Source organism: Leuciscus leuciscus (genome assembly GCF_965113295.1).
Source record: "Leuciscus leuciscus genome assembly, chromosome: 13".
Lineage (NCBI taxonomy): Eukaryota > Metazoa > Chordata > Actinopteri > Cypriniformes > Leuciscidae > Leuciscus > Leuciscus leuciscus.
Window position 1 is genome coordinate 27969817 of NC_138737.1, and position 16470 is coordinate 27986286.

General features: G+C 40.2%; 1 protein-coding gene and 1 long non-coding RNA gene across 2 annotated transcripts in view; one reads left to right on the forward strand and one right to left on the reverse strand.

The window, feature by feature from the left end:
• The window catches only part of LOC309512292, a 101274-nt gene that overhangs the window by 66610 nt on the left and 18194 nt on the right, over window positions 1–16470 (forward strand). The gene's annotated exons all lie outside the window — the stretch shown is intronic.
• Window positions 214–16019, reverse strand: LOC309512275 (eukaryotic translation initiation factor 2 subunit 2-like). The gene is made up of 9 exons (XM_082187794.1): window positions 15862–16019; window positions 15379–15556; window positions 15087–15187; window positions 13648–13780; window positions 4979–5067; window positions 4709–4857; window positions 3832–3888; window positions 3658–3743; window positions 214–1105 (listed from the first exon to the last, which is right to left on the reverse strand). Exons 1-9 carry the CDS (start codon window positions 15874–15876, stop codon window positions 930–932), a joined length of 984 nt encoding a protein of 327 aa, XP_082043920.1. The 5' UTR covers window positions 15877–16019; the 3' UTR covers window positions 214–929.

A 16470-nucleotide genomic window follows, 5' to 3' on the forward strand; every position in this document is an offset into this window, starting at 1 on the left:
TTTGACCATCAATGCAGATGGCGATACTAGCTGATTTAGATCCAGATGTAAAGAGGGAATGCCTTGTTTGTTGTTGACAGAGAAACTGGCTGCAGCAATTCTATAATGTGGCTTGCACATACAATAATTCATGAATGCATCAATAAGCAAGAAACAAAAGGCAAAAAACTAATGATTTCCATGCTTATAAAAAAAAAAAAAAAAAAAAACTAATTTCAAATATGCAAACAAGCCTTTATTTCCATCTAAGCCCTGCAAAACATGCCCACACATTTGCTGTCTATTAAAGAAAACGGCACAATATGTATTTGTCTGTGTCATTAAATTTGGAACTGAGCTCTCATTTTCTAGCGTTCAGAGGAGATTCGAAGTCACACTTTGCTGGATTCCTGGATCACAAAAAACTTGTTTGGATCTAGTCTGAACATTCCTGCATTCTTATGCAATGACTGTCCCATAAAAACATAAGTTGACATTTGGAGAATCAGTTTTCCATTGCTAAAACAAAGTTCAATATAAAAGGCTATGGTTCATTTTTCAAAAGCAAGGAAGATGATATATGCCTATTTCTGGTTTCCATCCAATAATATCCTTGTATTTTTCTTTGAAAAAATACTGCTCTGAGAGCAATATTCACTATATATACAGAAATATGCTCTGGTTATCAGATATGCTGAATACAGAGGGGAAAAACATAATATTTCCAGAGGAAGGAGGTAAAGTAAGACGAGCAAATCAGAGGCAGCCTGTTCACAAAAGCACTCTAGCTTCAGAGTCAGATTTATTAATAAAATTACACTCAAAACCTTCTACAGGCCACTCCTGAGGTCCAAGCCTTGGGTCATTCAACTGCGCTTCAAAGGAGAGCAGTGAGGACAGTTGTCAGCAGAGCATCAGTCTGAGAAAGGGGCCAGAACAGGGTGCTTGTATTAGTTGGCTTTGGCTCGAAGCTGGGCTCTTTTGCCAGTGACGGCCTGGAAGCCTGTCTTGATGCTGGCTACAGAGCAACGTGAGTGACAGGTTTCACACTGCAGGAAGTAGAGACGTGTGTCCTTCTGCAGAATTGTATCCGGTGAGCGGCAGGTATGACAAGTCACATATTCCTCTGTGAAAAAGAGAAAAGAGAAATGCCTTGTCAAAAATCTATTACGTAAACTAAATCAGAGTCCTGCACGCGAGGTAAACCGCTTATTTTGATGTAACGGGTGGAATAATATTTAAATTGTCATTTGCATTGCGGATGCGGTTGGGGAATCAATAGGCACGGACGGACTGCGGTTCCAATAGCCAAGAGACTACTTTTACTCAATTCGGTACCCACTGATGGGCAGCTGCTTTCAAGTAGTCTTGTGCTTATTTTTGTTCGCGCTCTATAGTCTGAAGACCCTAAAATGTTTATAATGTTTCAACGTGGTTTAGTGTTGAGCACAGCAGCGTTTGAGAGCTGCCTGCAACTGTAGTGATTTGACAGCTTCAGTCCATCTGAACATGGTAAATTATGCCAATCTTCCCTGATTTTACATTCCACTAGTAAGAGCAAAGAATGAAGGTTAAATTAGCAGAGCAAAGCTGTACATAAAATATTGCAATCCACACAACATAATGGGAGACATCAGTTCAAAAGAGAACAAATTGTTGGTGAACGTCTCGCTGGCTGATCTGTGACCAGGACAGCAAGCCTTTGTGGTGTATCAAGAGCCATGGTATCCAGGATAATTAGACGAACCACGTCCAACAGGAGTAACTGTCAATGCAGAGAAAGCGGTCCGAAAAGGGATGTCTGGATACTAGCCCGGATTGTATCCAAAAAAAACATAAAATAGAATTAAATGTGCACCTCGACTCTCCTGTTTCCAACAAAACTGTTCATTGGGAGCACCACAGATAACATTTTCATGGCCGGGCGGCTATAGCCAAACATTTGGTCACTCGTGCCATTGCCAAATGTCGGTTTCATTGGGTTGTGGACAACATGTATTGTTCTCTGATGAGTCCACCTTCACTGTCTTTTCCACATCGATCAGAGTTACAGTGTGGAGAAGCCCAAAAGAGGCTTAACACCCAAACTGTTGCATGCCCAGAGTGAAGAATGGGGGTTGATCAGTGATGGTTTGAGCTGCATTCCATACTGTGCTTGATTGGGGGTGCGTCACTGCCAAGGACTACTGAACCATTCTGGATGACCATGTGCACCTTAGTGATGCTCCGATTGATCGGCCGCCGATCATGATCGGCCGATATTGGCAAAAAATAGCTTGATCGGCAACCCCCAAAAGCGCCGATCAAAAAAGCCGATCACGTGACGTAAATAACTTGCGCAACTTTTCCGCATGCGCGGCAACACAACAGCAGAGCAGAGCTTGCTTAACAGTGGCAAAATGAGTTCTCCTATGACGGCAATTCAATGGCAATTATAAACGAGCGCACAACTGATGCTGGCGCGCGCGGTAAATGACATTCGCGAGAGGATAACAGATCTACGCGCGAGGAAACGGGAACTCGCGAGCTCATTCAAACCCTGCGCGGGCGCATGACATCTCTGCACTCGCGTGCACGCGCGCATGATCATTCCCAGCACTCTCGCGCTTGATCTCCTCTCGCCTGCTGATTTTGCTCGCTCTAACACTTTTATTTTTGGCAGTCGAGGGGTAGGACTTACTGTTTTAATAACCTCAAATGTCATTGTCATTATTTTATTTTTTGGATCTGATGTAGTTAGTTCCTCAACTACATCCATTGTAGTCTGCCTGACCCCTCTTTGTTTTGAAAAATTATACTGTGCTTTATTTGGAAAAGGTGGCCTACAGTAGCCTTATGTTATCTTGTTTTCTAACTACAATTAAAAAAATATTGGTGGTTCTTCAAGATTTTCTTGACTCTAGCATATTTCCATTCTGTGATCGGCAGTGATCGGCAATCGGCAGATCATGATTTTGGTGATCGGTAATCGGTGATCGGCCCCAAAAATGCTGATCGGAGCATCACTAGTGCACCTAATAGCTCAAATATACCCTGAAGGGGGTGCCATGTATCAGCATGATATTGCACCAAAACACACATCAAGGCTCAGGGTTCATACTGATAATGTAAAATGAAATTCCAGGAAGAAATTCCACTAGTTTTTTGGTTTCCAAGGACTACAGTTGGAGGTCTCACTTACCAAACAATATCTTTATAATTTATAAATTCTAAAAAAGGTGAACAGCATAAATAAATAAATAAATAAATAATATATATGAGCAATATCATGCTCATAGCCATGTGAAATGGCATATCTATATCAGATGGCTGCAGCGTTAATTTTGCGTGAAAAGACTATTTTTGTTTTTCACAAAAAAATCCACACAAAAAAAATCAGTAAAGTCAGTAAAGGTTTTCCTCCACCAGCATCAAATAGTGCCCTGGCCACTGTTCTGGAAGAGGAATGATAAAAAAAAAAAAAGTGCAGGACTTTTTTCAGTCATTCCCAGGACAAATTGATGCTGTATTGGGCTGCAGGAGACCCTACAGTAATAATACATTATTTTGCCCTACACTAATAATACATTATTGTGGTCTAAAACTAGGTGTTTCAGTTTCATTGTCCAACCCCTGTACATTAGCATGTAGTATTGGTAAACCAACTACATATTCATACATTCAAAATATTTGACTTACTTATATATCTTCTCAAGACATTCTCTATTTGTTTCTGTTGAAAGCGTCCTTTGATTACAAGCTGGTTATTTCCATCTATGGAGCCACTGGATATAAGAAGACATCTCTTTAGTTACAGGAAAAAAAATCACCTTTTCACATCTGACAATTATTGAAAAGCAATTAATAACTCACCTTGTTCCTAACTCGGCTAACAGGAATGCCAAAAGATGTTTGGGCTGTCGATGCAACCTGAAGATGAAAAAGTAAACATGCTATGGTTTAATAGACAAAATGAGGCCAATATATTAGAATAACTGGTTTAATTAAATTCATATATTGGTCAATGTCAATAAAAGTGTACAGATTGAAGAAAAGGAAAACACTTATTAGAAAGGTACTGTTTGCACCATGTTGGTTTCACAAACTCACAAACTTTTCCATTATCATCACTCTGAATACATGGTGTACACACTTACTTCAAGAAGATTTTTCTTTCTTTTTTTACAAATATCATAAATTATAATTAAATAAATTCATAATTAAATTACAAAAATATTTGAATGTATATCTAATATATTTAAGTTATTTATTAATACAGAAATATAAGATTTGTAATTTTACAACCTGAACTAACCTTGTCTAGACAATTTTAAAATATACCTTGAGACAGTCATGAGGGTCATGTTTTTTCTTTTCTTTCTTTTTTTTTTTTGCATTTTAGTGCACTTGATTTGTTTGGTAGACAAATCTTTTAAAAATATTAATTTGATCATTTTAATGAGGATTTATTTTATTATCATATCAGGACAATTGTATCACCCTGACAAGTCCCTTTAAATTGAATCTTCAGAAATTAAAACATGCTTCAAGAAATTTTAAAAATATGCTTGTATTCAAGTCATTGTTAGTATGATTTTTTTGTGCTGCTCTAATGTATTTTTGAATCAATTAAAAGGTAGGACAAAAATAGCGTAATGTGTGACTGACCCATATATCATCCATTGCACTATTTCCTAGAAAATACATTCATTAAAAAAACTCAACAGACATGCTAAGTGTTTGCACTCACAGTTTGCAGATGTCAGTGAAGTTTACAAAAGATGTTTTCTTTGTCCCAACTCGGACCACTTGAGGCGGCTTCATCACAAACTTCCTCTTCTCTCCTGCAACCATATCAGGGTTTTTCTCCCTCATGATGTTAAACACCCGGCTCAACAACTGTATAGACACAGACAAGTAAATAATGTACAAAATTATAGGAAAACTGTCACAAACACTGGGTAGAGTGATGTGTGATATAGAAGATAGAAAGTACTCATCATATGAATCAACTTCATACCTCATCATAAGTGTAATCTCTCTCTGAATCTGCCCATGCTGATTGTGAGCTGAATGTGATGCCTTCTGTGCTTTTATCATCCTCGATGACTGTAATAAAATATATGTGAAGAACTCAGACATTAAAATTTTTAATCAGCACACATGAAATCTTTGTCATAAGCTCAAAGATTAGAAGATTCATAATTTGAAACGGTACATCATGTAGTGCATTAAACACCTTTAAGAGGAAAAAAAAACAATGATTTTTTTCCCTGACATTAATGACAATGTCACTATCTATACAAGCACAATTTAAAACAACAAGCTGACCAGTGTGCTGTACATAGCATAATATAGAACTCAATAGAGATTGACACAAACAATAACCAGTCAAAATAGCCACAACATCATTGATTTAAATCTATAGAAAACAAATAAGACTTAAGTTGATTAAAAATTAGGGATGCACCGATACCGATACTGATTCGATACCGATACAGCACACGTGTCATGTGGATTAAAACTAAATTGAAGCATGAATCGTTATCTGATTTATGTATAGCGAGTGGTTCCCTACATTATTCCAGGACGAATGCAAGTCAAAAAGTTTCATGGTGCGTGCCCCGAAAATCAGACAGCGCATGAATACTGAATTGATTTAAATTCAGTGCACTTTCACATCCTGCACTTGTATGGACGAATTCACACAAAATTATGTAAAAACGCCCTTTCTTGGGGAGTATCCTAGTAAACATAGTTGGTTAAGTGAACATAGACAGTAGCCTATTTCTTATCGGACCCGTGCATTCGGTCATAAAGGGACAGCACTCTAATAAACCTGCTGCTGTTTTAATGTTAATCAAACAAAGGACAAAGAAATCACTCACTGCTCTTAACTAAATACCTTTTGCAACTTTATAAAGATCCATCTACATTTAATTTATTAAGTAATGAATATGCAGTGTTATTTCACATTTCCATCCATCCATCTTCTTCCGCTTATCCGGGGCCGGGTCGCGGGGGCAGCAGTCTAAGCAGAGATGCCCAGACTTCCCTCTCCCTAGACACTTCCTCCAGTTCTTCCGGGGGGACACCGAGGCGTTCCCAGGCCAGCCGGGAGACATAGTCTCTCCAGCGTGTCCTAGGTCTTCCCCGGGGTCTCCTCCCAGTGGGACGCGCCCGGAACACCTTCCCGGGAAGGCGTCCAGGAGGCATCCGGAACAGATGCCCGAGCAACCTCAGCTGACCCCTCTCGATGTGGAGGAGCAGCGGCTCTACTCTGAGCTCCTCCCGAGTGACCGAGCTTCTCACCCTATCTCTAAGGGATCGCCCAGCCACCCTGCGGAGAAAGCTCATTTCGGCCGCCTGTATCCGGGATCTTGTCCTTTCGATCATGACGCAAAGCTCATGACCATAGGTGAGAGTAGGAACGTAGATTGACCGGTAAATCGAGAGCGTCGCCTTGCGGCTCAGCTCTTTCTTCACCACGACAGACCGGTGCATCGACTGCATTACTGCAGAAGCTGCACCGATCCGTCTGTCAATCTCCCGTTCCATCCTTCCCTCACTCGTGAACCCCAAGATACTTAAACTCCTCCACTTGAGGCAGGAACTCTCCACCAACCTGAAGTGGGCAAGCCACCCTTTTCCTTTGGAGGTGCTGATTCTCATCCCAGCCGCTTCACACTCGGCTGCAAACCGTCCCAGTGCATGCTGAAGGTCCTGGTTTGATGAGGCCAACACGACAACATCATCCGCAAAGAGCAGAGACGAAATCGTGTTGTCACCAAACCTGACACCCTCCAGCCCCTGGCTGTGCCTAGAAATTCTGTCCATAAAAATTATGAACAGAACCGGCGACAAAGGGCAGCCCTGCCGGAGTCCAACATGCACCGGGAACAAGTCTGACTTACTGCCGGCAATGCGAACCAAGCTCCTGCGTCGGTCATACAGGGACCGGACAGCCCTTAGCAAAGGACCCCGGACCCCATACTCCCGGAGCACCCTCCACAGGCCGCCGCGAGGGACACAGTTGAATGCCTTCTCCAAATCCACAAAGCACATGTGGATTGGTTGGGCAAACTCCCATGAACCCTCCAGCACCCTGTAGAGGGTATAGAGCTGGTCCAGTGTTCCACGGCCTGGACGAAAACCACACTGTTCCTCCTGAATGCGAGGTTCTATTATCGGCCGTATTCTCCTCTCCAGTACCCTGGCATAGATTTTCCCAGGGAGGCTGAGAAGTGCGATCCCCCTGTAGTTGGAACACACCCTCCGGTCCCCCTTCTTAAAAAGAGGGACCACCAGAGGCACTGTCCCCGACCGCCACGCGATGCTGCAGAGGCGTGTCAGCCAAGACAGCCCCACAGCATCCAGAGACTTGAGGTACTCAGGGCGGATCTCATCCACCCCCGGTGCCTTGCCACCGAGGAGTTTCTTGACTAACTCTGTGACTTCAGCTTGGGTGATGGACGAGTCCACCTCTGAGCTCTCAGCCTCTGCTTCCTCAATGGAAGACGTGACGGCGGGATTGAGGACATCCTGGAAGTATTCCTTCCACCGTCCAACGACATCCCCAGTTGAGGTCAACAGCTCCCCACCTCTACTGTAGACAGCGTTGGTAGGGCACTGCTTCCCCCTCCTGAAGCGCCGGACGGTTTGCCAGAATCTCTTCGAGGCCAGCCGATAGTCCTTCTCCATGGCCTCACCGAACACTGAACTCCAACACAGGCGGCTGAACTGGGGGGCTATAAGCAAACCAACACCAGCCCGCCGCCTCTCACCATGGGCAACTCCAGAGTGGTGAAGAATCCATCCTCTCTCAAGGAGTGTGGTTCCAGAGCCCAAGCCGTGCGTAGAGGTGATCCCGACTATCTCTAGTCGGAACCTCTCAACCTCACGCACAATCTCAGGCTCCTTCCCCGCCAGCGAGGTGACGTTCCACGTCCCTAGAGCTAGTTTCCGTGTCCAGGGATCGGGTCGTCGAGGCCTCTGCCTTCGACTGCCGCCCGATCCTCTCAGCACCGGCCCCTTACGGTCCCTCCTGCAGGTGGTGAGCCCACGGGAAGTTATTTCACATTTGATTACTTTATTCAAATTTCTGTACCTGAAAACTACTGTTAGAGCTACATGGGGGGGTGAGCTACATGGAGTTGGGACAATTAGGCTAGTAGTTTTGCTGTAGTATCAAAATTGGAATAGAGAATTGTAATATTTCACTGCTGTCTAAACATTTGAATGACTGACCCAATCCTCAGCACTGAGCCGTGCTGAAGCAGCTCTAAATATGCGCTGTATTATTAAATGGAAGATAAAATATAATAGAGCAATAGAATGAACAGTGAAAATAACAGAAGCTCATTCAATACATTTTAGCAGGCTTAATTAAGCATGAAAATAACTGGAAAAAATATATATTTGCTGAAAAAATGAAAGCCAACTAATGTGATTTATATGATTTTGGATTCTCTAGCTCAGTGGTTCTCAATCCTGGTCCTGGGGACCCACAGCTCTGCACAGTTTGTATGTCTCCCTCATTTAACACACCTGATTCAGATCATCATCTCGTTAGGAAAGAGCTCTGAACTGAACTGGGTGTGTCAGATAAAGGAGACATATAAAATGTGCAGAGCTGTGGGTCCCCAGGACCAGGATTGAGAACCACTGCTCTAGCTGATACATTTAAAAATTACAAATGCTGTGAAAATACAGGTATTGGTACTCTATATCGGCAAGTACCAAAAATGAAAGTATCGGTATCAGACTCGTTCTGGAAAAAGTGATATTGGTGCATCCCTATTTAAAATGATCTACTGTCATAGCAGTTCTAATAGTAACGCATTAAACTTTCATTTACAAAGACGTGAAACTCGCCGAGTGGTCAGGGGTGTTCACTGATATGCTCACACAAAAATCGCTGCAAAAGATGCTTTCCAACAGGTTTTATCGTAGTTTTTGTCCAACTCCATTGACTTGTATTGGATGTGCTGTGAGGTACGGTATTACTCCGCCGCCGGAAATGGAAATGGGGTTGTTTGTGGGCTGGGGTGTCTATTATTCAAGCTCTCAACGGAAGAATGTACTGGTGTGAGGCGTTTGGAAAAATAGGTCCACAGTAGACATGTGCCGGTATTCGGTAATGCGATAAATCGCGGTAATGAATATGCACGATATTGTTATCGCGGGCACTTCAAAATACCGTGAAAAATAATAGATCCGAATTTAGATTTTTAGAACGCGCATTATAGCTTATTTTCCATCAACCGCTTAAACAAGCACTGCCTATGCTGCGCGAAACACGTGCGCACTCTGATGTAAACAATCGCCACGTGTATAAGCATGCGGCCGGTGCGCACTTCTAGTCTAATGTAAACAGTCCTCACATGGAGAAGCAGCATGGCGGAAGGAGGAACGCCGCCTACAGTCTATGGCCGCCGCCGATCTATCCGGATCCATCCCGCTTCTAAAAGCAGAGCTGCCAACTCGACGCATTCAGCGCGAGACTCCTCACACGCTCACGCCACACATCCGTTTTCTCACGCAGAGAAAAATCGCGGAGCAAAGAGGACACGAAGACCGTCAAACAAGACAGAGCAGGTTACTTTTGATATGAAACAGGAGAACAATTGTGTCACAGAACGTTACATTTAAACTATTTAATGACCAGCAGCATGTTAGATGACTAAAACATAAAGAGGAGTATTTTGCTGAATATGTGCACTGCACTTTTTTACATATTTATTATATTTTTACTTGTGTCATTACATAATTGTTATTATAATGAAAACCACATTATATTTGATTTAATTAGTTATTTGTAACCTTTAATAATACCAGCTGATAGGGCTCTATATGGTTACATAGCATTATGTGAGATTTTTTTTTTTTCATGAGAAAAAAATAACATGTGGGCTATCTACTGTAGCCTTCCTAATATTTATCCAAAATAAGTCAATATTGAATCAAGATTTAAATCAAATCCCAAGTATTGAATTGAAATCGTTAAATTTGTGTTAAGCAATACAAACAGTAGCCTACCAGTCATTGTACCATGTAATCATTGTAACATGATGTTGTCACTAAACTTAATAAAATTCAGTTTAGTTACCAAATGTTTTGACAATCACAATTACACCTTGTGATGCAAGTTTTATTTAATTTTTTACATCCCCCCCCAAATCCATCTGTTTCTCATGTGCAATTAAAATATCGTGATAATACCGTATACCGTGATAAAAGATCACTCAATTACTCGCAGCATGAAAATGTGATACCGGCACATGCCTAGTCCACAGTTTTACAACGAATGGTAAAACACCTGTTGGAAAGCATCTTTTGCAGCGATTTTTGTGTGAGCATATCAGTGAACACCCCTGACCACTCTGTGAGTTTCACGTCTTTGTAAACGAAAGTTTAATGCGTTTTAGGAAGGATTGTTCCAGTAGCCATATGCAGCCATTGTGGAGGTGGGGGGGGGGTGCTACCACAGAAACCGAAAATTCTCGGACCAGCAGCATGTCCAAATTTCAATCTTAACCGTTCTATTTCATCAGAAGCTATCTGAAAACAGGGCTTTAAGTGTAAATTAAAGCTGCAAGCAGCGATGAAAGGGCCCTCGCACTCGTGCCATCGTCACTCGGTGGCTTTAGAAAGACAGAGCATGGTTGGGCAATGTGCATTTAAGGAGGTATAGTAGTTGCTAGCATGTTTAGTATGTTTCTAGCATGCTTAGTACACAATAGTTATGTGGTTAGTACTGCATTACTGTTTTAACCATGTCAGTTTCTGTTGCCAGTAGGTGGGGCTATGTCTACATCTGAATATCGCTATGTAGATGTGTTTAGTGCAGGACTTTTATCAAACATGTGAAGTTTGGGGCAGATTGGACATTGTATGCTTGAGTTACAATAACTTCCTTTAGCATTTCTTGCATGTTTTATGATGTTTCTAGCATATTACATATTAATTTTGGGGTAGATTGGACATTGCATGCCTGAGTTACAGCAAATTCATATTTAATTGCAGTAATAGCATGCTTTAACACTTAGCTAAGTATTTGATAGCATGTTTCTAGTATGTTGCTAACATGTTTAGCAGTTGGTGGCACTTTTTTATATGTTATTAGGAGTCCAGAACAATGTTAAACATCACTTCCTGTTGCCAGCAGGCGGCGCTATGACTATATCTGAATATGAGCATGGACTTGTGTTCAGGAGATAATTCTTATCAAACGTGTGAAGTTTGGGGTAGATTGGACATTGTATGCTTAAGTTACAACAACTTTCTTTAGCATTTCTAGCATGATTTAGAACTTAGCTATGTGTTGCTAGCATGTTTCTTGCATGTTACATATTAAGTTTGGGGCAGATTCGACATTGCATGCCTGTGTTACAGCAAATTCCTATTTAATTGCAGCAATAGCATGCTTTAGCACTTAGCTAAGTGTTTGCTAGCATGTTTTAGCAAGTTTCTAGTATGTTGTTAGCATGTTTAACACTTGCTGGCACTTTTTAATGTTTTTATATGTCCACAACAGTGTTTAACATGTCACTTCCTGTTGACAGCAGGTGGCGCTATGACTGTAACTGAATATGAGCATGGTCATGTGTTCAGGACAGAACGTTTATCAAAAGTGTGAAGTTTGGCGCAGATTGGACATTGCCTTCTTGAGTAACAACAACATCCTGTTTCATTGAATTAGCATGCTTTAGCACTTAGCTAAGTATTGCTAGCATGTTTTAACATGTTTCTAGCATGTTTAGAAGTCAATGGCATTTTTAACATGTTGCTAGAACGGCATCAACGTGTTAAACATGACACTTCCTGTTACCAGTAGGTGGCGCTATTACTATAACTGAATATTCTCATGTAGATGTGTTCAGGCCATGCCTCTTATCAAACGTGTGAAGTTTGGGGCAGACTGGACATTCCGTGCCTGTGTTACAGCAAATTCCTATTTAATTGCAGTATTAGCATGCTTTAGCACTAAGCTAAGTATTTGCTAGCATGTTTTAACATGTTTCTAGTATGTTGTTAGCATGTTTAGCACATGCTGGAACTTTTGTATATGTTATCAGGAGTTCACAACAGTGTTAAACATGTCACTTCCTGTTGCCAGCAGGTGGAGCTATGACTGTAACTGAATATGAGCATGGTCATGTGTCCAGGACAGAACGCTTATCAAAAGTGTTAAGTTTGGCGCAGATTGGACATTGCCTTCTTGAGTAACAACAACATCCTGTTTCATTGAATTAGCATGCTTTAGCACTTAGCTAAGTATTGCTAGCAAGTTTTAACATGTTTCTAGCATGTTTAGAAGTCAATGGCATCTTTAACATGTTGCTAGAATGGCATCAACGTGTTAAACATGACACTTCCTGTTACCAGTAGGTGGCGCTATTACTATAACTGAATATTCTCATGTAGATGTGTTCAGGACAGAACGATTATCAAAAGTGTGAAGTTTGGGGCAGATTGGACATTCCATGCCTGAGTTACAGCAAATTCCTATTTAATTGCAAAAATAGCATGCTTTAGCACTTAGCTAAGAGTTTGCTAGCATGTTTTAGCATGCTTCTAGTATGTTGTTAGCATGTTTAGCACTTGCTGGCACTTTTTTATATGTTATTAGGAGTCCATAACAGTGTTAAACATGTCACTTCCTGTTGCCAGCAGGTGGCGCTATGACTATAACTGAATATGAGCATGGTCATGTGTTCAGGACAGAACGCTTATCAAACGTGTGAAGTTTGGGGCAGATTGGACATTCCATGCCTGAGTTACAGCAACTTCCTGTTTCATGGCGAAACATCGAAATTTGTCAGGACGCCGAGGACCCGCCCTTCGACGAAAACTCAAGATCTTCGCAATTTAACGTCGCAAAGGCCTTAAGATTACACTCACCAAATTTGAAGATGATCAGATTAAAACTGTAGGAGGAGTTCGTTTAAGTACGAGGCCTGAAAATGGCAAAAACTGCACAAAAATCTGAGAGGAAGTTCAAAATGGCTGACTTCCTGTTGTGTTTAGGGCTATGCTCCAAGAGACTTTTTTGTAGGTATTAGGTGATTACATGTATGTACCGAATTTCGTGCACGTACGTGGAACGTTGCGGGAGGCGCACTCCGTTGAACTTTTATAGGTGGCGCTATCGAGCCATTTTGCCCCGTCCAATTCTGAAACCTATATCAGATGTAAATTTTCGCCAATTCTGACGCGTGTGCAAAGTTTTGTGAGTTTTCGAGCATGTTTAGGCCCTCAAAAATGCAATTAAATGCGGAGAAGAATAATAATAATAATAATAATAAACAGAGCAATTCCAAGAGGGTCCTCACACCATCGGTGCTCGGGCCCTAAATACCAAACTTATCCTTTAAGAAACTTAAACCTGACATTATATATTTAAGTAACACAAACTGGATCTGAATTATTTTTGCAGACATATGGAAGAAAACCTATGTAGAATCGAAGCAAAAAAAACCCCATTTTTTTCAAACAAAAAATCCGTTACAGCCAGTTTTGAGGCTGATGTGATTTTAGAGTAAAATGTCCTTGTAGATTGCAGTACATGCTAACTGAAAGCTTGATTATACACAGTATTTTTCTGTAACTCCTACCTTTTATATACATTTTTTTTAAATAATATTAATAATGCAGCACATTCTAATTAAATAAAGTGTATGTTCATACCATCCTCTTGTTCCACAGTGTCTCTCTCCTCAACAAATTCCACTTTTTTTGGTTTCTTTTTTTTAGCTGGAAGCATCAAGTCCAAATCATCTTCCTCCATTATTTCCTGCTGGTCTCCCTCAATTCTCAGCTCCTGGTCACCAATAAAATGAAAAGAGTCAACAGCCGTTAGAAGAACTATCAAATACAAGAAAATATGCTTACTGGGCATCACATTAGTGATGGGAAGTCCAATTCTTTTTCTGCAAACTGATTCTTTTGGACAGTTTGTTTCAATAAACCAGTTAAAAAGACAAAAACAATGCACACAATAGGGCTTTTCACACTGCACTTAAACCTGAGTTATCATTGTTCTAAACCCTGGTTTTAACCCAGGCTAAAGAAGCATTTCACACATTTTAGAAGCGGTGTTAGCACCGCGTTTTACCCAGGGTTACGGAGTTTTTGCTGTATCAACCCCGCATTGCGGTGCCAAACGTGTACAGTGTGAAATGAGGCAAGTGCTGGAATGTTACAGCTAGATGCTTTGCAACAGACAGCCATTCACATATTCTTGTTCACTCATAATCAAGTTTTACAGTCACAGAAACACTGTGTGTTGCTAAACAGTAGGCTATATTTCAGTGTTTGAGTGGAACATTTTTGAATAGTGACAGAACACATGACAATTGGAGTGAAGAAGAGATCATTACATTCTTTCCTTTACAGTCCAAAAACTCCCTTCAGTATATACCTGATAGTACAGGTAGCAATATATAATATGAGGATTTGCAATGCAAGGCATTCGTCCAATTCATGACACTCACTGACACCGTAAATATACAAATAAGAATGTTAACCCAGGGATTGGTAGTGTACAATTTGAAATAGCAGATTATGAATTATTATTATAATGATTAATTGTTAACCCTAGGTTAATTATGAGAAATGATAACCCAGGATTCAATTTACCCAGGGTTTAAGAATTACCATTTCAGGTGTGAAAAGCCTTAATAAGTGCATTGTATCAAATTATTAATTGTAAACGCTAGTACACAGTAGTTAAGGACAGTTAATATTAAGTGGGTCCAATTTTTTAAATAATATTAGTTATGCAGCACACTCTAAGTGAATTAAAGTAGATAATAAAAAAGAAGTTGTGATTGTCTTTTCTTCCCCATTGCATATCTCCAAGTGAAATGGACACTCAAACGAGAAAAATTTTAATGGTTTTGATTAAAGATTACGACGCCACATTATTATTTATTTTTTTAATGACATGAATGGACAAATCATTTAAGTGTTAGTACATAGTACTTAAAGACACCTAAAAGAGGGTCCCATTTAATTATCCAGCTATGTAGGCTACTGGTCACAGGAAACTCATTTCATGTGTATTGCAAAGAGTGAATCATTAAACCATTCATTACCAGACAATTTCCTTATCAACAACTGCTAACCTTTATTCCTTCTTCAATGTCATTTTCAAACACCTTCTTTGGTTTCTTTTTCTTCTTTTTCTGATTAAAGAAGTTCAGATCATCTAAATCATCCGAAGGCTCTGTAAAGATAGTTGTAGAACATTGTCATAAAGGACCCAATCTCAAATAGCACATTTTTACAAACTCCTTCACACAACTTTTCAAGGTTCTGGTTTAAATACATTTGTTGAGAAACATGACTAAACCCAATGCCACGGTACAAGAGAAAAGCAAAACACTGCATGGTTTATGGAGAAAAATGGCCTCTCACCCTTTTTCTTGATGTCATCATCTTCAGGGTCGATTTCTCGCTCCTCTCCTGCTTCAGGCTCAACTTCTCTCTGTTCAACCTGTTGGGCTTCCTCTCCAAGCCCATCTCCATCTTCGTCGAGCATGAAGGGCTTCTTCTTCTTCTTTTTCTTCTTTGATGTAGTGGGGTCGAATAAAATCTGAGGACACATAAGGCACCAGAATCATTTGCTAAAGCATGCCTCGCTGTGGTGAAGGAAATAATACTGACTCCTTTTTACTACTCAAGCAATGTTTGAGTGTTCTTTATTAGTTTTTGCATTTTATACAACTAGAAATAATACGTAATAATTCAATAAAAATAAAAAAACAGCAAACGCAGCCTAGAGCACGTTATAGGCAACACTGTAACTGCTCTCAAATCTGTTCCAAAGTCACAAAATGATTGAATATTTCCACTAAACTGTGAATATTAACAAAATATAAAAATAGACCACCACAATACCTCGTCTTCTGACATGATGATTAAATTAAATATCAATGTTTTTCGTCCTGGTAAATATCGTTCACACGGTTAACTACTCTCATCCACTGTCTTGCATCAGCACAATCAGTGAGCTTAGCGCGCAAGCGTTCTTCCGACGACAAATGATTACATCATCTCCACGTCCACGACAACACCATGCGACTTTCCATGGCTGCGCCCGAAATTGCATACTCTCCTTCTTCTTCTTCTCTTATTTAATGGCGGACTGCGTTGCATACTCTCTTGAGTATGAACTTATTTTGAATAAGTATTTACTTCATGAGAATTAATGACCGCTAAAAAAAAAAATTTCAGTATGTGTGTAATATTAATGTAATCTGGACGTAGCCTACATTGTCATGTTGTCATTTTTTTTTAAATCATAAATGGGCTTTATTCATTTGGATTTTGTATTATTATTTATTAAATGCCAGTCACATTACGAATAATAAACGATAATAGTCCAACATATAATATAAAAATATTGAACAAATATAGACTGCAACAAATAGGAAAAGAAAATATAGTATAGCCTAAACAATAAAACAAGTAAAAAGAAAGAAAAAAGAAAGAAAGAAAATAATATAA